The 21,572-nt window shown below is 53.5% G+C and overlaps 1 protein-coding gene across 4 annotated transcripts in view; it reads right to left on the bottom strand.

The window, feature by feature from the left end:
- Nucleotides 1-21,260, bottom strand: part of Tpst2 (tyrosylprotein sulfotransferase 2) — a 35,651-nt gene extending 14,391 nt beyond the window's left edge. Inside the window, exons 1-2 of one of the 4 annotated variants that reach the window (XM_060382616.1) lie at nucleotides 21,173-21,260; nucleotides 9,996-10,140 (exon numbers count right to left, since the gene is read on the bottom strand). In XM_060382616.1, coding sequence (XP_060238599.1) covers nucleotides 9,996-10,051 — 56 coding nt within the window. In that variant the 5' untranslated portion in view covers nucleotides 10,052-10,140; nucleotides 21,173-21,260. Of the gene's footprint in view, nucleotides 1-9,995; nucleotides 10,141-21,172 lie in introns of those variants that run through there. The other 3 variants (XR_009591534.1, XM_021646945.2, XM_060382617.1) reach the window with 3 other exon arrangements.
- Between the last annotated feature and the right edge of the window lie 312 nt (nucleotides 21,261-21,572).

Consider the following 21,572-nt stretch of genomic DNA (forward strand, 5'->3'; position numbering starts at 1 on the left):
CTCCCATGAATGGCTAGGAGGGCAGCCCTAGGTTCAGAGACCATTGACCCATTACATTGGGGAACAACCCCAGAAAGCCAGCAACGAGAGGATGGGAAAAGCATTTCAGGTCATGGCTGCTGATAAGTCTGGGGGGTATGCAGGTGGGATGGGGAGGGCATGCAGGGTGGGATGGGGGAGGCAGGAGTGGGGAGCAGGGAGTCTGATACTCTCACAGCTTCTCCACTCCAAGCTGGGTGTCCTGGGTTGTTCTGGGCCAGCTCTCTGTGAGGAACATGGATGTCTGGGACAAAGTAAGCACAAAGTCCACACAGCTGACAAGGCTGGCATACAGTCACCACCCCATAGATGTCAGCATTTGAATTAGGACCACTGCCACAGACCCCGTGCGTCAAGAGCAGAAGGGACTCGGGAATCAAGGCAGGCATGGTCCTGCTTTGTGGGGTCAACAGTGACTTCCTGTCCTGTACAACCTACCCCAGCCTCTGCTTCCAGAACTCACGAGCCACCTCACTGATGGCCTCTGAAGGTCAGGTGTGCTCTGAGCTCAACATCTCCACCTCAGCACAGAACTCAACAGAGATGCCACATGTGACCGTAGATGGCTGTGTTCTCACTGGACACTTCCCAGGGCTGTGTGGCAAGCTGGCCTGGGCTTATGGATGGCTAGGTGTGTAAACTCCCAAGACTAAACACCAACAGGACAGTGCAACATGGGCAAACCCACAGGGCAATTCAAGGCCCGAGGGCAAGGCCAAAGGGTTTCTGGTTCTCAGAAAGGTCAGTGGGAGGACTTGGGTAGCCGGCTTTGGAGAGAAAGCGAAAAATGCATGCTGTTAGAACACAATGTTTGATCTTTCGTAAACCCCACAAACACACGGGGAACATTGCCTCCTGTTCACAGCCCAGCAAGGTCTAAGGAGACCCGAGTGCCCTTGGAGGTGAGCTTGCTGGGTTTACTCTGCTGTCTTTGAGACAGGGACTTGTGAGGTGGCCAGCAAGCTCCAGATTCCCCCTCACAAGGTTCATGGGTGTGTACCACTTTGTCTGGATGGGTCTGTAAGTTTCACACACATTTTGGATCTAACTTAGACCCTACAGATACAACTATCACCACGTTTTACTAAGGCACAGGTGGGTCCCAGATGGGTCCCAGGTGTGTCTGTAACTAGAGGCTCTTAAAGCCTTTGCACTTTTCAACGCACACCGTTAGGGACAGTCTGCCCAGTGCCTAGCTCAGCTCCTAGCTTTGCCTGGGCCTGTGGCAGCTACTGTGCAGAAAGGTCCCAAGGCCTCTGTCCAGGGCAGAACAAACAGGAAAGGGCCAGGACTACCTTGCAGGAGCCCAGCTTCCTGAGACGGCACGGCCTCCTACACAGGATCCTGTCTCCACTCGGCAGGAAGCTGGGGGTGGAAGCTGAACACTGGTGTGAAGTTCTGTACACCTGGCCGTGACCCGTCAGTGCTGACTGCAAGCCATGTGGGACACACACATCCACTGCATACACACACAACACACACACCTCCTCAGTCTCCCTCTCCGGAAGTTACCATCAAAACAGCTTCCTCACAGGTCACCCTTGTGCTCCTCTCCATCCAGTTTTAGACTAGACGGTGCTGACAAAGCAAGCAACAGGGTTTCACGACAAGGTTTCCCTCTGCAACGCAACCTGACCTCAAATTCCAGCAATCCTCCTGCCTCTACTTGCCAAGTGCCAACATCACAATGTGTGACTATGTGTGATTCCTTGCATGTCCTATTTCTTTTCCGTAAGGTGAATTTAAACGTCAGTGTGTGTCCCCAAGGGCCGTCCCTCATACAGCAGCACCTTGGCCAGCAACAAGCACAAACTGTACAAGCTGATAGTAGCCACTTACAGAAAAGTGTGGCCCATATACCATACTCTACACTGCACGAAAACCATTGTCACCAGCTCTCACAACCAGTGTGTGTGCATTTTACTGTCTTCAGGTAGAGGACGGCTGAGACAGGGCCTCATTCTGTAACCCAGGCTGGCCCAGAACTCATAATGATTCCTGCTGCCTCAGTTCCCCAAAGTAGGGGATTGCTGGTATCAAGTACCAGGTGTGCTGGTACTAGCCTGTGATCCCAGCACTCCCAAGTCTGACGCAGGATCAAAAATTGGAGGTCAGCTTGAGCTACAAAGTAATTTTAAATCCAGGCTGACTACATAAAACCCTGCGTTAAAAAAAAAAAAAAAAGTTAAGCTACTCCCATGCACCACATGGTCAGCGGGGCTCTTCTGTGAAGTATGTGCTTATGGCAACGCATCCTGTGTGAAGTCATGTGTAGGACTGACTCAGAAGACACAGTACGACCCAGGGTTTGGGTTTTAGCTAGTGCTGGCTCCCTGCCCACTCTCTCTGAAATGTCACTTTGGTCACATCCCCAGCATGCAGTGCGTGCTTCCTGCGGGCTGGCCATGGGGAATGTGACATGTCTTACCATGGTGGCAGTTTGTGTCCCACATTAGGCAGACAGTTTTCCGTGGCTGGCTCACACTAGCGCTTCTCTGCCAGTCACATTTGGGATGTACATCTGAAGACGGTGCCTGCCTTGAGGGTGGTGCAGAGCTCAGGCTGTGATGGTGGCTACCTCGGTGAGCATTACGCCGCAGACAGGATCCCGCCTAACAGAGAACAGCACCCAGGGAGATGGGGATGTTGGGAAACGGCGCAAGATGGGCATACGGGTTGGCCAGGAGAGGACACCACACACAGAGCAGCCTCTAAATGACACCCAATGTATGGACAGAAGCACCCACAGCAAGGCAGCAGCCAGTGGCACATGGGCCTCCTTGATAACATAGGCAGCCTCCGTGAGGAGACAAGAGATCAGAGGCTGGCCGCAGGCAGGGGTGGAGGCATCTCAGAGCCTGCCTGGTGCTAACACTTGCTAACACACACACACACACATACACATACACACACACACACCTGGTGCTAACACTTGCTAACACACACACACACACACACACACACACACACACACACTTTAGCAAATCTTCAGGTGCCTGTTAAAGAGTGGTTTAAACCTAACACAATAAATACAGAGGGTTAAGGGAGGCATCCAGGGGGCAACAGAGCAGTCAATCAATAAGGACCAAGTGGGACCAGGTCCCTCCCATATTGCACCAGCCAGGAAAGCAGGTCTAAGGTTGTGGAATGTGCCAGAAAAACACACAGGGTTTCTCTTGCTGACACACTTGCAGCTCCTGCAGTTCACACTTGTCACCAATATTGACAGATGGAGCTGTTAAACATGGAATTCTCTTCCATCTAAATTCCTGGGCCCTGAATGCACTGGGGCTCCTGATCTGAGAAGCCCTTGCTGGAGCCAGGGGTGGGTACGCACTCCTGATCCCACTGGAGGCTGAGACAGGAGGATCCAGAACCGGAAGCCAGCCCTCGTGTCTCCTCCATTCACTGGCACCCCAGGCCAGCCGGCAAACTTCAAGATTAAAAGGACCTCAGGGGTGAGGATGGCTAGAGTCTGAACAGCCTGGGGTGGGGAGGGGAGGGGAGAGAGTGAGGGGAGGGGGAAGGAAGCCACAGGTTAGCCCATCAACCAAGGAAAAGGCAGATAGAAGCAAATGGATAGAATAACAGTACCAAGGATGGGGGAGGGGGCGGCAATGGGAGGACTGTTGCACTCGGCCTCTCTGGGCCTCAGTTTCCACCACGTGCGAAATGGACTGAGCAGTTCCCACCCATGGGGCTGCTGAGTGGAGAACAGTGGGGCAAGGCAACTGCATCACCACCCACCTGCTCCTGCCACATGCTGGGGTACGTGGCTCACCACAACATTTGTGGGAGACACACACACACACCACGGTTTCAAGAGCATGGCATCATGGTTTTTAGTCCAACCCAGCCTAAGATACTCACAAGCTGCTACTGCAGGTTAAAGTGGCTACGTCTTTAATTGTAGCACTCTGGAGGCAGCTCTGTGAGGATGGCACCTGCTACCCAATCGCAGATGAGGGCCAGGAGACTGAGAGATTGCGCCCCTCTGCCAGAGTCAGCACTAAAGCAGGGCCCAACCTGGGCTGAGCTCAGACTCTGCTGCTCCAACCTCACTCCAGGTGGACAGAGGCCTCAGCTCAGCCACCTGTTAAAGTTCTGGCCTTTAGGGGACAGTCTGGGAATGGGCAGAACAACGTCCTGCAGGCCTCAGTGAGAAAGAGTGGGCACAAACCCCACTGTACCGCTCACACACCAGGCCACTTTCTGCTCTGGGACTCACTTTCCCCATGAGACTTCCAAAGGGAGGCTGAATTCTGCTTCCTGCACCTGGGCTATGCCAAGTTCCATGGCCAGCACCTGCTGTAACCTGGTGCCTGAACTGGTACCACATCTAACGTTTCCTATTTCTGCAGAGCTGGGGGTGAACCTATGGCCCAGGCATGCTGAGAAAATGCTCATCACTGAGCCCCACCCCAGTTCATGGTCCATATTTCAAAAGCAGTGGGGCTGGCCCCCTGTCCTCAGAGTGGAGTCCAGGAGCTGAAGAAGACAACAAACCTCACTTGCTGGAGCCTGAGGTGCTCAGTACCCCAATGAGGATTCACATGGGGCCCTGCGCTCCTTCCGCCCCTTGACTCAGCTGAGTGGGTGAGACTGCATGAGACTCAGTGTCCCCTCAGATAACAGAACTGTGTCCCTGGAAGGGTGACACCCTAAAAAAAGTGTCCTTTACCATGCCGGTGTCCCCAGCACACCAGGAGAGGATTCAAGTGACTCTCTGCCTTGGGAACACCCAGATCAGGGGTCCGCATCTGCCCAGGCCTCTGGCTGGGGTTCTCCTTGAGGGAGGCAGTCCTCTTGGGAAGGATGGCTCTCAGTAACACACCCACCCTTGCTTGCCCATGGGGCTTCTAGGTGGCCACAGACCTTTTTCTCGGTCAGCACTCCACTCGCTCTTTTCCCACAAGGCCACATGGTAACCACAGGACCCAGCAGCTGTGGTCCATGAGGCCTGGGAGTTCAGGGCCCAGGGAACACCTCTGGACAGACTGGGATCACATGTAACTCTGCCAGGGTGCGGCCAGGGGAGGGACGGCACTTAGCAGAAGCAGTGTCAGTTTCCCCATTTGCACACTGAGGCAAGGCTGCCTGCCACAGGGCAGGACCTGGCAGCCACCAACTTATCATCACCTTCAACTAGGGATGAGTTAAATATTGTACATAGACCGTGAAAGGGGAGCATTCGTTGCCTGGGACCTCAGGATGTGATGTCCCGATGAAGAGCGTGATATTCTCTGCAGGAAACCTGCTCTAAGCACAACAGGGCTCCTGACAGCCCTCCTAACCTCCCCACTATCCTAAAGCATAGCAGGGCGGGAGAAGTTCCATAGACAGTACAGCTTACCAAGCATGCACAGAGACCTGGGTTCGATCCCCAGCACTGCATAAAGCGGGTGGAGGCGCACATGTATGAATTGCAGCATGCCTCAGGAGACAGATGCAGAAGTTCAAAGTCATCCTCAGCTACATAGTGAGCTGGATCAGTCTTTGTTACGTGAGATCCTGTATTATTTAGTAAACGGATAAGTAGGAAAGCGAAACCCATCATTTCTAAATTTGCTTGGTGGCTTTATGACCTTGCATTCTGAAATACACAAGCAGTGGCTAGGGAGGGTGCTTGGGGCATGCCTTGAGGAGAGCAGGAGGATCACATAGCCGGCCAACTGCATCCCCACCACCCATGCTAAGCACACAGTAGGTGCTGTATTACTGTTCTCCTCATTACCCTGAAACCTTCTGATTGTTTGTTTTGAGACACGGTGTGACTACATAATGCAAGCTGGCTTTGTTGGAGACTCAGCCCAGCCTTCTGAGTGCTAGGGTCAACACATGAATGTTACTCTACCTGCAAAATCTAAAAGCTATTGAGCACCAACAAAACTTTTTACAGTTTCCAATTTTGGAGCAGCTGAAATTCCAGAGTTAAGATTGCTCAACATGTGAAATTGATAAAAACAAAAACAAAAACAACTTAATGGTCAAAACCTCCAACATTTCAGGTCCCAAGCATTCTGGAATTCCACTCTTATGGAAGGCCCTTTGCAGGACATGCAATGCCAACCCTGCAGACTCAAGAAGTGAATCTAGACTTGGGTACTGGGGGCCATGGTGAGAGTATGATCTAGAGAGAAGCAATGCAGGGCACATGTCTGCCAAGGTCCTTCTCAGGCTCTCCAGTGCCACCGGGTCAAACTACAGCACTGCTCCCACAGGCAACAACTCTGCAGCCTGCCCCATTCTTGGGTGCCAGCCAGGCTGCTGCACACCAACCAGTCAAACATAAAGGAGGCTGGAAGCAAACAGCAAGGCCTCAAGGCAAGCACAGGAGGCGCAGGAGCCTGCAGTGGTGTACTGGACAGCCTTGGGGGAGTTCTGTTCTCTCTCTGAGCTCTGATCTACACAAAAGGATCTTCAATGCCTTGATCCTTGGAGGTTAACGGAGCGCGCTCAGCACTGAAACAGGGGCTTCCCTGGTCTGCTCTCCCTCTTGCGGCACCCACCATGTGTATCACGCTGCTCTGGGGACCTGCCCTGCAATACTCCTTATTCTAAAGCAAACGCAGCAGCCATGGCTCACAAGAACACTGCATGCTGAGAGTGACAAAGGGGACGGTGGCACACGCCTATAATTCTCTCTTTCCCAAGGGATAGCCACTGGGGAGCGGTGCAAGGCGCCACCGCACTGGCTCTTCTCATCCAACGCTAACGACTCGGACTACTCTCCCGTCTGGCCACCACACATTTGTCCCTCTTGCCTCTGGCCACTCACTGTCCTCACACCCCAGGGGTCTCTTGGGATGGGTGACAGTGTCTGAGGACAGCTCTGGTTGTCACAACTAGGGGTCAGGAGGGGAAGGTCATGGTGCTGTCAAAGGTCCTCCACCATTGAGTCCCAAGGAATCACTTGGAGCCAAATTGTGTCTGAAGAGAGTCAGGCTTCAGGCGGTTGATAGGCAATGGAAAGGCCAGGTCTTTCCACAGTGCTCATCAATCCCACGGTCTAGTACACACTGCTTCAACACCTGCTTCGTGCCAGGCCCCGCTTCAGACCAGAGCCACATTGGTGAACTGCCGGTGAGAGGCAACACACACGGAGGGGACAGGACACACAGGATTCACAGCACTTGCCAAATGTCCCCACACCCTTGCAAGAACACACCATGCACTCAGCCAAAGCCATCCAGCGGACAGGTCGTCTTAGGTCCCTGACTCACAACTCACCTATACAAGGACCTTGTTCTTGTGCCCTGTGTGACAGGTGCCCAAGGAGTTGCTGGGCAGGAGCAAAGGATGGGATGGCAGCGTGGGAGTCCCACTCCGAGGACCTGGTCTGCACCTCAACAGCCCCACACAGATCTGCATACCATACAGAGGGACCTAGAGGGACCCAAAAGGACACAGCAGCCGCAGCTGGCTTGCTTCCCGCTGTACAGACAATCTAAGCACCCCGGCCCTCCCTCAGCCTCAGGTCTGTCGGCACCAACCTTGAACTGCCTGGCTCTGCCATCTTCACCAAGCTGGCGAGTCCCCCCATTTGCCAGATGTGGAGATTTAGGCTGATGGAGGTGTTTGGGCAAGCCGCTGGGGGGGGGGTCAGTTACCTCCAAGACCCCTGTTAGCTATGGCTTCTGGATCTAGCCGCAGCAGGTGGCCTAGTGCACCTACTGAACTGGTCACTCTGGCTTTCAGACTTTCTAAGAACACAAAGTCGTGGATACCCAGCAAATGACACAGCGTTCCTGAGGGAGGAGGCAGCCTGTGGGCTAGGCTGCTGGGTGCCAGCGGAAGGCTGCCCTGTGTCTGCCCATGTCTAGTCATGCGGCACTGAGAACCAGCCAGGCACAGAGCAGGTCTGCCCACCATGCTACATAACTGACACATAACTGATGGTGTGTGGGGAAGGGAAAGAAACTGGTGAGACTCCTGGGACCCCAGCTCAGCTTTGCCGCAGGGTGCAGCCTCAGTTTCCTCCTCTGCACGGTGAACCACCCAGGGTCAGTTAACAAACATTAGAGGTCCTTTGGGCCAGCATGGCAATACCTCCCTCTACTTAAAACAGCTGTATAGCAATGTCAAATGACCAGTGCTATACCCCAACTCAACAGATGGAGAAACTGAGGCATCCAGAATACACTGCCTGATGGACTCAGGGAAATTTCAGGGATAGGGAGGGGAATTCAACCCATAATGCCAGCATTCCAGAATTCTGCCCATGTAGCTGTGAGACCCTGGGAAAGCTGCTGCATCCTCCCTCCTTCCTTCCTCTTAAGACAGGGAAACTATAGCTCAAGCTGGTCTGGAACTCAGGAACTCACGATCGTCCTTCCTTGGCCTCCTGAGAGCTGGGGTGCAGGTGAAGGCACCATGTCTGGCTAGGGCCCACCTTGTATCTCTGGCATATCCCAACCATGAGCCTGAGCCCACGCATGGACGGTGTAAGACTTATAGATGAAAGGGCCGTCTGATGCCTCCCAGGTCCCTCATGTACTCAACTCTCTGAGAGTGGAGTGGAGGGCAGCCTGCGGCTCCTCTGGTGGACCAACTTGTGGCTGAGCACCCCCTCAGGCTTTGCTATTCTCCTGCCTCAGTCTCTGGCGCACTAGGAATTACAGGTTTGCACCTCTAGGCCTGGCACAGCAATGACTCTGAAGCTCAAAACTCCCATTGCTACCTCTTACTAATCAAACGATGCTCCATGGGAAAGAAGAGATTAGTGATGCGTCACACAAGTGATGTGCATCCAGGATATACAGAGAGCTCAGTGAAATCAGCCAGGCAGTGAGGCAACCTGGCAGACAAATGGGTTAAAGAGACAAAGGTTGCCGAAACCATCAGCTAAGCACATGAACCCAGGACTCAGTATTTCCCATCAGGGAAATGGGCTAAGGGCACCGTGGGATCTCTCTGCCTGAGGACAAGGATGGGAACAGCAAGTGTTGGTGAGGTCATGGCACAGACAGAGCTCTCTGGCTCCAAGGTATATGGGTGAATAATGCCTGGCCATCTGGTCATGCCACCCATACCCTGGCACCTGGCGCTGACCCCAGATTCACACCCTATAAACCAGCAGTGGGCCAACGGCCTGTGGGCAAGCTGCAGTATTACAGAGCTACATGCCGAATGTGGTGACTCTCTGCCATCTAGAATGTCCCTGGTAAAGGAAGCACTGAGTTTTCCCAGCAGGCTCTGCTGGGGACAACCTGCCGCCAACAGGATGAACAAACAAATGAACACAGATCAATAAACACAGACCAACTGGTCAGGGGGAAAGATACCAGATAGCCACGTGACTAGACCAACCATGACAGTGGATTTTACAGAACAGAAAATCAACACGAGAAAGTCAGAAATGCCAGGCATCCTCAGTCCTCAGGGGTCATAGGCTGCCGGGGCTGAGGCACGGTATTGCTGGCCGGGCCCCTGTCACTGGTACCCCTCTCCCCTGGCCACCACTGAGGAGCACACAGGCTGTCGTTCACTCTCAGCCTCAGTCTGTGCCAGGCTCCAGGAACACAGCGGTAACACATGCTGGGGCTTCTCGTCCTGCCTCCCGAACCTCAGCGCCTGGCACTGACCCCAGACTCACACTCCATAAAAGGGCCAACAACCTGTGGGCGAGCTGTCTGTCTATCCTGCAGCCACCCCAGGATGGAGGGACATTTCCTGATGACACTACCCTCCAGTGTCTGGCACCAGAGTGTCCTCTCCCGGGCTGGCCCCCTCCTCTCAGGCTCTGGTAAGGTATGGAATCCGCCCATAGCTTCATCCCCCCGGGGGGAGGGGACTTTCCTCTCAGTATCCAATCCACCGGGTCACCAAGCCCACCCACTTCACCAGCAACACAGCCCGGAATCCGCTGCCATCACCCACAGCATGGGGTGCTGGTGTATCGCACCCACTTCTTACCACCCACTGTGTCCCAGCCCATTTTGGGGCGCCTTGCTGACCTCTGATTCGGCCCTGTCTGTTCAGCTGGTTTTCCAGGAGCGGCTAGGGTTATCATGCACTCCTCCCTCAGCAAATGCCAAAGGCCTGTCCGGTCACAGTGCTCCGTCTCCAGTCCACAGAGTTGCCTCAGGATGGACACATGACCTGCAGGGTCAACGGAAACAGACTGGAAATTTCCACAGATCTTCTAGAGGGCGAAGCTAAGTAAGGGTACAGGCCTAACCGTGTAGGGACCCCTGCAGGCAGCTGCTGGGGTACACCGTGTAAGGGTGAGTCTCCGTATATTAAGCTGTTAATTCTGTACCGGCAGAGAGCTATGGCCTATCACCAGGTCTCATATTTTAGATTATTTGTTCCTTCCTGATCTGCCTAAGGTAATCTAGAATTGTATCTGATTGGCTTCAATAAAGAGCTGACAGCCAAGAGCTGGGCATGAAGTGGAAACCAGGACAGAGAGAACCCTGGGAGGAAGAGGCAGACCCCAGAGATTTACCAGTGGGACCCGAAGGTAGACAGATCTGAACAGGATGGAGAGGTAAAGAACCAGCCACGTGGCAGGCTGTGGGCTGGGAGAGTCGGGATCATTTGGACAAGCTAGCTGAGAGTACCGGCCAGCTATAGGCCTAAGCTTTTGAATATTAACTCTCTGTGTCTTTAAATCAGGCAGGTCCCAAAGTCCCACTGTAAGCAGCAGCCACAGAGCCAGGGAGATGTCGACCCAGGAGACAGGGCGACAAGGGTAGCAGTGTGGAGCTATGTGGGGCAGTGAGGTCCGGCTCCTGGATCCAGCTGTACCTGAAGCCATTAACTGTGTTACTTCCGGTGCAAGAACCATAAACCTATTGATATTTGCTGGACTTGGAGCCGATCAATAGCTACGCTGAGTCCCCAGTGTCTTCACACCATCCCAGATACCTCCCCTGAGGCTTCACCTTCTTTAGGGAGCCCAAACTAAGCTTGACCTCAGCACCAACTCTTAATGTCCATGTCTTGGCCCTGCTGTTCCCCACATGGCTGAGTCTCACGGGCTGAGGGGCTAGACAAAGTCTTTGGCCCCTCCCTCTCTCTTTCCACACTTGTTACAGAACCAAGGATACCCTCAGAGGCTCATCCATGTGTTCGAGACCATGTCACTGACTGGCAGGTCCTTACATATCTGAGAGTCAGGGGAAGAAGAGATTCATGAGAAAAGAGGAATTTTTCATGTTTGCCTTGTGTCCTTGGGCAGATCATGTCTCTGGGCCTCACTCTTCCCATCTGTGAAACAGGAGAACAACTGAACTACAGCTTCCCCTTTCCAAGGACAGAGTTTCCGCTCACAGCAGCTGTCCCAGCACCTCCTCAGTGCTGACCCCCAGCCAAGGCCTGGCCAGTGGCGTAACCCAGCAGAGCTCCTCTGCGTGTGGGGACAATTCCGAGGAGCTTTCAGGAACTGCTGGGGACCTGGCTTCACTTTGGCCGAGACAGCTGGGCTGGCAGCACAGTCGCACAGAGCTGTGCACGAACGCGCCCAGACACAGCTGTAGCTTAAGGCGGGACACACTTCTCTTGTGCCTTCTTCTCGAGCCATCGTCGAGGCCTCTAATCACCGCCTGGTGGTCAGAGGCACATACCAGGCCTGACCCACCTCAGCATCCAAACCACTTATCTAAAGCCCCATGTGATCTTGAAACAAACGGGCTTTCACATGACTAAGCCAAATCTATTTCCGGTCTTCTGTGGAGACTCCAGGTGAGGGCTGGGGTTGGCTCACTACTTCTTTTTGCCTTAGGAGTTGCATCTGTGCTCCACACAGGAAGTGCACTCTAGAGTCTACTGACAGGAAGCCCCAGAGTTACTTGGCACATTTTACCTAGAATGTCTCCAGCTAACTTCCCCTTCCTTGCTCCCCCAGGGAGGAGTGGCTTCACCATCACCACACCCGATGCTTCACTGCTGTAGTCTTTGTAGTGGCCTATGGCCCAGAAGGGGACAGGCCCGACAAGAACAAAGGCAGAGAGTGGTACACTTGCTGAGTGTGATGGTCCCCAATGAGATGGGCTGCACCTCTTCTGTGGTCCAGCCACATGGCACTGGGCTTTAATCTTGTGGGATCTGGGGCATGTTATTACAGGGTGGAGGTCTGCTGGGCCTGGTGACAAACACCTAAAATCCCAGCATGGGGAGACTGAGGCAGAAGGTTCAGGAGTTCAAGACCAGCCTGGACGACCTATCAGTTATTAGGCTACCCTGGGCCACAACACACACACACACACACACACAGACTCAGTTTTGAGACAGCATCCGCTGGGGCCATTTTCTACCCTTCTAGCTCCCTCTCAGATAAACTGTTGACCCCTCCTCCTTCTATCCTGTTCCTAGACAACAAAAGATAGATAAGTTAGAGAGCTTCTTAAGTTCCGAAACTGTTCAGAACGAGAACTCTTAACTAAGTCCCGGGAGGCACAGGGCAGATCTGGAGCAGGGGTGGGGGAATGGGCTTCTCTTAGGGCTGGGGCTCTGAAGAGTCTATGGAAAAGCATTGGCCATTTCCAGACAGTCCAATGTCACCAGGCAGGGTCCCTTGGCATTGCTAAGCCTCCATCTCCTATCCTATGGAAAGGGTGAAGAAACATCTAATCCTTGGGAACCCTGGGACCACAGTCTACAATCATCACACCAGCCATCCAGCAGCCCCACTCACAGCCTGCTTCTGCCCGGCTGCCTGGGGTCCTCAAGAGGTTCTAGTGCCACTCAACACCCAAAAAAGGTAAGACTACTGTCCACGGTGCCTGTGGTCAGAGCATGGCAGGACAGAGGACTCAGGAGTTGGCTAGAAACAGGGAGAGTCACTGAGTCCTCCACAGCCCTTCTCCTGGATGCTCCTTGTCTACAGAAGAGGTGGAGACTCAGATCCCAGAGAAGAAAACAAGAGGACAATGGAGGACAAGAATCGAGTGTCCCATGCTCTGGAATGTCTGTTATCACCACACCCACCCTGCATCTGGAACAGTGACCTGCCATCGCCTCCCTCAAGGAACTTCCTGATGACGACGTAAGGCAGGCAGCTATGCATCCTGTGAGCCCTGGACTCGGTGGCTGCAGAGGAGGGCAGGGTTGCCGCCTGTGTTCCCAACCAGGCAGCTCACGGACACCTGTTGGGAATGAGGATCCTGGGAGGTAACTCCCGCCAAATGGTGGTCCTAGCAGCAGGCAGCAAGCTCTGCCCAGGGTTCCAACAGGGAACATGCAGGCTGTATCCCCAGTAGGGAAGCTGTGGGTCTCCCCCTCCCAGAAGGGCTTTCCCCTGACAGCCTGGCAGGCCTCCCACCCACCAGCTGAACATTCTCCTTACTCTGCTTTCCACTCCCATCACCCATTCTTCACTCCTATACTATGCAAGTTGTTTACTCTCAGGCCTCAGTTTCCCCCTGAAGGAAAGGGCTCAGCGTCAGCTTTTAACGCCTTTCTCCCTAAACTCCAAAGCCTTTGTCAACAAATACATGCTTGGCGTGATGGCACATTGCTTTTGGAGACAGAAGCATAGGCAGGCAGATCTCTGTGAGTTAAGGCCAGTCTGATCACAAAGCAAGTTCTAGGACAGCCAGGACTACACAGAGAAACCCTACCCCTACCAAAAAGGAGGAGGAGGAGGAGGAGGGAGAGGAAGAGAAGGAGAAGCAGCAGCAGCAGCAGCAGCAAAAAGTGTGTGGGCCTATTATGTGCTCAAGAAGTAGAGGCAGCACGATGGTATCATAGCATGAGGTTAAAAAAAGTGCCTCCTGAGTGCACGCGTGTCAGGGGTCCCAAGGACTAGTTATCCCTGAGCTGAGTACTGGAGCCTCCTCAGATCAGAGCAGCCTTCTGTTCCCTTCCCCTCCCGGGGCCAACCGGGTTTCCTCTTCCTCCCACAGCTCTGTAGCAGGAACGAGGGGAGGCCTGGGGAACAGCCACATCAGCATCCCCCATGGCTCCAAGAGAATGGTCTGAACGGAACTGTTGGCAGATGTCACCCAGAGTCAAAGGAAGTGGGAGAGAGGAAGGACTGGGTGTGTGTGTGTGTGTGTGTGTGTGTGTACGCGCAGGAAGGAGGAGGGTACACAAGGAGCCAGAGCCAGAGCTGCAGAGAGGCAGGATAGGAAACAGAGGGATCTGCGTTGGGGAGGCAGATGTAGAGGCCAGAGCAAGCAGCAACATGGTGGGGGTGGTGGTGCAGGGGCAGATAGTGAGAAGGAGCAGAGGCAGATGGGGAAGATGGAGACCGGGAGAAAGTGGTAGGTGATGGACACAGGCAGAGATACAGAGAGGGCCAGGGAGATGGCTCAGTGGGTAAAGCACTTGTTGTACAAGCATGAGGACCTGAGTTCAAATCCCCAAGACCCACATAAAAGCCAAGGTAGGAAGGAGTGTGACATCTGCAATCGTAATGCTGCAGGTTGGCGGTGAAGACAAATGTATCCTGGGGGTTGCTGGCCTTCCCATCTAGCGGAAGTGGTGGGTTCCCAGAAATGTGAGACACTTTCTCAAAAGCTACGATGCAGAACACAGGAAGACACCCAGTAGCCCTCGGCGACCTCCTCAGACCTTGAGACACGAGCAGGAGCAGAGACACACATGAATGAGACAGGCCAGGGATAAAGAAACATGGGTAAAGAAACAGCCAGAGCACAACAGAGATGGCAAGGCATGCATGGAGGGGACAGGCCAGGGATGAAGACAGTCATTCTGAGAAAGGAAGGCTCTGAGTAGGCGGCCTGTGGCTTCCTTGGTCCAGTGGCCACAAGTCACCTAAGGGAGCCGAGGGGACTGGAGAAAAGAAGCTGTCAGTGAGAACTTCCAGGGCACGGAGCCCCCAGCGCCTGTAGTGGTCCTCCAGGCCCTTCCTAAGAAGGGTTATCATAACACCAGAACATCTAGAACCTTCTACTCTTGGTTATTTTCTTTTTAAATGAGTCAAGTCTTTTAAAATTTTGTTTTAAAAACAAATTTCCTTCCTCCTTCTCTCACTTCCTGATACTTGAAGATAGGGCACAATCTAGGCTGGTACTTGAGGCTTGCCTATGATTTAACTCAAACTGCCTCCAATTTTAAAGCACACATCCTGACCACTAACCCCACCCCCACACCGCCTCTTGACACCCCACAGGCACAGCAGCTCATGCAAGTGAGCTCCAGCAAACCCACCAGGCCACAGGTCTCACGCCTGCCAATTCTCACAGGTGTGGCTCTCTCCCTCTGGAAAACCTGCCCCTCTTCTGACCAGCCAGCTCCTCCTTCAGGACACCTCCTTGGCTACGCCATCTCTGTGCCACACTGCCAATGGACCTGGCTCCCTGTGGCTTTGGGAGTGGCCTTGCTGCTTCCCCACAGCACCCCACCTCAACCCCACATCCTTTCAGGGCCATCACAGCCCCTAGCTCACTTTGCAGTTCACACATATCTGTGAAGTGTTAGAGGACAAGGGATAAAGGCCCCTACCTGCCTTAGATACACAGAAAGCAACTCATAAAGTGGCTCTGGGTTCTGTGACAGCATTCCAGGCTGACCACCCAAGCCTCCTCAACCTGCTTCGACTTGGCTCCTCCCCAGGGACTCCTGCCAGCGGCCTGGTATAAAAATGGAGCCCACAGCACTAGCCATGACTGGGCTGACCTAAGGAGACTCAACATGAAAAGCTCAGTACAGAAGGTACACAGACGTGACCGAAATTGCTACTATTTAGAGAACAAGGGTTGGCCAACTTCCCATAGGATGCTGCAGGAGCTCCGCAGTCCCATGGCTATACTCCTGACTACAGCAGCCCCCTGATGTTTCAAGAGACACCTGACCAGGTACAGTTCCTTCATACATTCATTTTCCCACACATACATCTGTGATGGGGTCCAATTAATAAAATAGGCCCAAGGGGAGATTAACAATAATTACAATAAAACGTATTATAATAAATGCTGTGATGAAAGCTTATGCTTTGGAGAAATTACTGAGTAAACTCAGGTTACTTCAGCCCTCTGGAATGCTGACAATCAGCGTCATAACAATAATTACTGAGTAATTAGTGAGCAGGTAGCATATACACTGTGGATACACAAGGCGAGAAATGAGTCAAGTCCCGGTCAGCAGGGCACATTTTCACCACACTGCTTAGAACGGCCTATGATTTAAACTTATGAACTGCTTGTTTCTAGAAACTGCCATTTAATATTTTCAGACCACTGCTGACACGGAGTAATTGAAACCTGGGGAAGGAAAGAAAAAGAAGCTGCCACACTCAGTGTGACACAGTGACCAGAGATGAAGCCGGCGAGCACATCTAGTCCCAGTGTGACTTTACCCCCTGAACAAGGGCCCTCGCTGCTGCTGCTGCTGCGTCTGAAGGCAGCCTCTCCCTAGGGAGGTGCACTGTGCCCTCACACCAGACATAGCTACTGAGTGCTCAGTGTCATCCAGGCCCAGCACAGAGGTGACTGGGCACAACTCTACAGAGTACCTCTCTCCAGGCCCCATGTATGGCAGCTGCCTCTGCCAACAACCGAAACCAAGCTTGTGTGGCCTCTGAAAACTGACACGTTGCCAGCCCTGGTGTTTGGGAAGTAAGAGGTACAGCTACCAAGGACAGAGCGGGGGAAGGGGGTGTTGTTCTGGCATCCAGCGGCTCACACTCACGCACCTCAGAATCAGACGCGCATCTGCTGAGATAGCGCAGAGGGGCTCGGGCTGGCCTCAGATGCTTCACGCTGGCTTAGGCCGGACCTGAACCCAGGTTCTCTGTGACTTGGAGAATGTGAAATGAAGAACATCAATGAAGATAAAGTAGACTTAAAAGGTGTTAAGCAATGAGGAAGTCTGAAAACACAAGGAAGGCCCTGGTCACCCTCAAAGCCCTCAAGCCTTTCTACACCAGGTCAGAGTCCTGACACTAGTCCTGAGTTGAACAATGGGGCCAGGTGGGGACTACAGATATCAGGCCAGCCCAGGACACCTGAGGGAGCCTCAGGCTGCTCAGCTTAGAGCTGAATTTTTCTCTATAAATGTCTGAATGTCAGTCAGTTCAATTGAAACCAGAAAAGCAGCCAAGCCTGGTGGCACAGGCCTGTCATCCTAACTAGGAGGCTGAAGCAACAAGACTGAAAGTTCAAAGCCAGCCTGGGCTACAGAGAGTTCCAGGTCAGCCTAGGCAGCTTAGGGAGACCTCCTCTCAAAATGAAGCATGAGAGGCAGACCGGCACTGCAGCGTTGACAAGAAAGAGCCTGCCCAGAAAGAGCAGGACCCTAGGGTCAACTCCCGTAACTACAAGGCCAACTGGCCAACCTAGAAAAGCCATATCGCGAAACGAAAACCGCAGGCAGTAAACCCCTCCTTTAGCAGAAAGAGCAGGCCCAGAGGGGAAGCAAGCGCCTTGCCCAATATCACAACTATCTGGAGGTTGCTGGGACGTACAGATCTCCAGGACTTCGCAAGAGCCCTCTGTCTGTCCACCCTGTCATTTGGGAGGAAGTGAGACAGACAGATAACAAACTGGTGCACACGAGTGGCTAATACTTGTAAACCACGGAGCCCAGGGGCTCATGTGCTGGGCTTTACAAGGGGAAATGAGACGAGGAGGGTGAACTATGAGGACTGCCCTTGGCCTCAAATTTGTCTCCAACCTGGCAGCTGGATGACCCTATAGTGGCAACGACTGGTGCTCTCTGTGATCTGTGCCTCCCCTATGGGCAGAACTGAGTTAAGGGCTGCAGGCACCTGGGCCAGTGGCTGGCACTCAGCTGTCCCTGTGGGTGTCAGGCAGGTTTGTAATCACCACCTTTGACTGGGGGAAGCTGAGGCCCGAAAGGAGCAGACTCTGGTTTCCAAGAGCCCATTCTGCTTGGCTTATGTCATTACCTCCTCCTATCCCCAGGACGTAGCAGCCACTTGTACTGTGCTCTGCAAACTCGGCACAGGGGTAGCACGTGGCAAGAGCTCCAGGCTTCCAAGTGGAACAGTGGCCCTAAGGAGGCTGTGCCAGCTCTCTGACCTTGCCAGCCTTCTGCCACTGACCAGCCTAGGTCAAGGAGCCTGGCAAATGAGAGTATCCCCTTGGCAGCCGGACCACCAGCTGCCATCTTTCCCAGCAGTAATGTCCCCCCACCCCCGTCCTCCCCTACAATTTCTGAGGCTTGGCCCAGCCCCCCAGCTATTTCAAATGACTCATGCCCACAATTCCTCCTCAGCCTGCAGCTTGGGATGGAGAAGAAGGGTGACCCAGACCGCTGTGGTATGTCTGCAGCTGAGCCAGTTATGGTCATGTAGCACAGTGCCTCACAGGCAGAAAGGCATGGGTGGTTCAGAGCAGGCAGACTTCTCTGCTGGGGGATGGGGGGTCTTCTGTGAGGTCGCCTGGCAAAGCAAAGCCACATAAGCAAATCAAACCTACATAAGCTCAGGAGAAGATACACTGTGAAACCACACAATCCACACTCTAGCTACAAACACACCCACAGTGCCCTGACAGCCTCCTGGAGCTCAAGGTATCAGTATAGTGAGCTCTGAGGATGCCCACTCATTTCCCAGAGGGGACACAAGTCCCAGAGAGCTCCCTCTCCCTAAATTGCACCAAGGAACTCATGAAGAATGGTGGAGCTACACCCAGTGCCTGGGGCTCTGCTTTCCCAGGCATAGCCAAGTGAGACCAGCCCGCGGAGCTGGGGACCAGGACCTCCACGGCAATGCAGTTTTAAACTCTGCAACAGGTTTAGACTAGAAAGCCTGGCCTGACCTTTAGAAATCAGACTCCCTTTAAGAATGTGGCTCAGGGCTATGAAAATAGCTCACCAGGTATGAGATCATGCTATGTAAGCCCAAAGACCAAGGCTGGAGACCCAGACTCCCTGGAAAAGGCTGGTTGCAGTGGTACACAGCTTTGATTCCAGCAATTTAGGAAGCGGGTGGATATCTCTCAGTTCCAGGCCAGCCAAGGCTACACAGCTGTGACCTTGTTTAAAAAAAAAAAAAAAAAATTTCACCCTGTAATCTCAGAGTTGGAGTTGAGTCAGGAGTGTCCCAGGGACTCCCTGGGTTTAGTGAGAGGCACTGTCTCAAAAAGCAAGATGGGGAGTGATAGAGAAAGACATCCCGCATCTACCCTTGGCTTCCCCAAACCCACAAATGGAAAGTACATCCCACATGTGCACAGACACACACACCACCCACAATAATTATAAAAGGAATGTAGTTCGGTTGACAGAATGCTTTCCTAGCCTGCCTGAAGCCCTCGGTTCCACCCTCAGCACTGAATGAAAAAAATGAGTCATGGTGCACACCTGTAATGCTTGCACTTAGGAGGTGGAGGCGGGAGGACCAGAAGTTAAAGGTCTTCAGTTTCATAGTGAAGTAAAGGTCAGCCTGAGTCACAGGAGACCCTGACTCAATACACAAACTCACACATACATGAGCATGCGCACACACACATACACGCGCACACACACACCTCCCTTTCTGTGGGAAATGCCCTGACTGACCTCTTCTGCAGCCTCACCTCACCCAGCACAGAGAGGAAGGGAGTAGGCAGGTCCAGGTCCCAACAGCAAGCAGCAGGTACTGAGGCTGTCACTCACACACCTGAGCATCGCTGCTCCTTACTCACTGGTTCCAGGGACTGTCCCAATGACACACGGGGTACCCCACAGTGCATTAGCAAGACACTTGATTTAACATGGACTAGGAAATCATTTATAACAAATGCATCAAAGCCAGCAGGATCCTGACTGCACCAGAGGAGACTAAACATGCTCAGGATTATGAGAACTCTCTAGCCAAGCAGGTGGCACGCAGCTCTAATTCCAGCACTCCAGGGCTGAAACTGTGAAGTTGGGAGTTCAAGGTCAGCTTAGGCCACATGAGACCTGGTCACAAACAAGATCATAACCATCACAATGCCACAGGCAGTGAAGTGTGAAGTGGTAAGGCCTTTGGGAGTTTGGCAGCTCCTCAGTAGGTTAAGCTTTAAAGGGACCCTACAGCCTAAGGACCCCACTCCTAGGTTAAGTATTAGACAGAAGTGAAAACACACATGTGTCAAGAAAAATGTGTGACATTCCCAGCATCAGTATTAATTACAGCCAAAAAAAAAGCACCAACCCACTGTCCACCTATAAGTCAATGGACTTATATGGTATATCCACACTAAGAAATACTATTCACACATACAAAATATAGGTACTGTTGAATGCTCTGGTGGAGAGACACTCACAAAGGCGGTAACCTATGATTCCATGATAAACCTACACAGAATTACGCAGAACAGACAAATTCACTGACAGACAGACAGGTGTAGACGATGGTGGCCAGGGCCTGGGGGAAAAGGTTTGAGAGTTAGGGGTTATTGATTGCTGCTTTGGAGGATGTAAAAATGTTCTAAAAGTAGACAACAGGGACAGTGACTAATCAGAGCGTCCTAAAACACACCTGAAGTTCACTTCGGAAGGGTGAGTTGTATGGTTAGCGGGTCAGACTTCCAGAAAGCTGTTACAGAATACTTACACACGGTTTTTTAAACAAGATATGGTAAATGGATAAGCCGAAGCCGAGGAGGGGACAGCGAGTCACAAATAACTTAACAGCTTCTTTAGGGTAAACGCAACAAACCCAGTTCTGCACCCGCGGAAACAGAGGCTGAAGAAAGGGCATGTCCCAATACTAAAGCGGAGCCTCCTACCCTATCTGCCCCATGCAGAAGCTGGGCCTAACCATCAGGCAACCCTGCTAGGATGAAAGAAACAAGGGTTGGGGAAAGGCAAGGCTGAGGAACAGTGCGAACACAAGGAGAAGGGGGGCAAAGGGACCGCCACCTCTGGGCTGGGGGTGAGAGTCAAAACAGAAAGCCCCTTCCCCAACACGAGTGCGCGCGGAACCCCGCGGGAGAGTTTCTGCTCCGACTGGCCGCGGAGTCCTAGCGGCCAGACACGTGACCGCCCGGGCCTCAGTTTCCCCACGTGTGAAGCAGGAAGCGGGCAAACTGGGGCAGAGTGAGAGGCATCTGCGTCCTAAGAACCACCGTGGGCCGCGACCTCCGCAAGTTAACTTCCCCGCGGCGACTCACGGGTGGGGCTCCAGGCCACGCGCATCCCCCCGCAGCGGCCAGGCCTGTCCGCGCCGCCCACAGTTCCGACCGCGCCATGCAGCCCTGACCGGGTACCGGCCGAGGCCGTCGCCACCTACCGTGCCCAAATCCGCGCCCGCGCAGACTCCGGCTCCCTGCCGGCCGCCAGGGAGGCGCCGCGAGGGGCGGGGCCGCGTGTCGTGACGCAAGGGGCGGAGACACCTATAATCACGCCCCCGTTGCCCACCGCTTGGCCACGCCCCCTGCCGCGGCCCTCACGCTCGAGGATTTCAGGGTAGCCGCTAGGCCGGGGGCGGAACCTGGATAGGCCCTGCCCACACGCACGGCCTCGACCACGCCCTCTTCCTCTAGCTTCCCCCTCCCGCCTCCAGGGTAGTTCGGCTAGCTAAGGGAAGGCCGTCCGCCGTGACGTAAGGGATGTGCCCGGAGAGAACACGCCCCTCTCCTCGCGTTGCCCCGCCTTCGCCCCGCCTCCTGCCCCCTAGGGCTGCTGCCTGC

This window comes from Meriones unguiculatus, chromosome 4 (assembly GCF_030254825.1).
Source record: "Meriones unguiculatus strain TT.TT164.6M chromosome 4, Bangor_MerUng_6.1, whole genome shotgun sequence".
Taxonomy (NCBI): Eukaryota; Metazoa; Chordata; class Mammalia; order Rodentia; family Muridae; genus Meriones; species Meriones unguiculatus.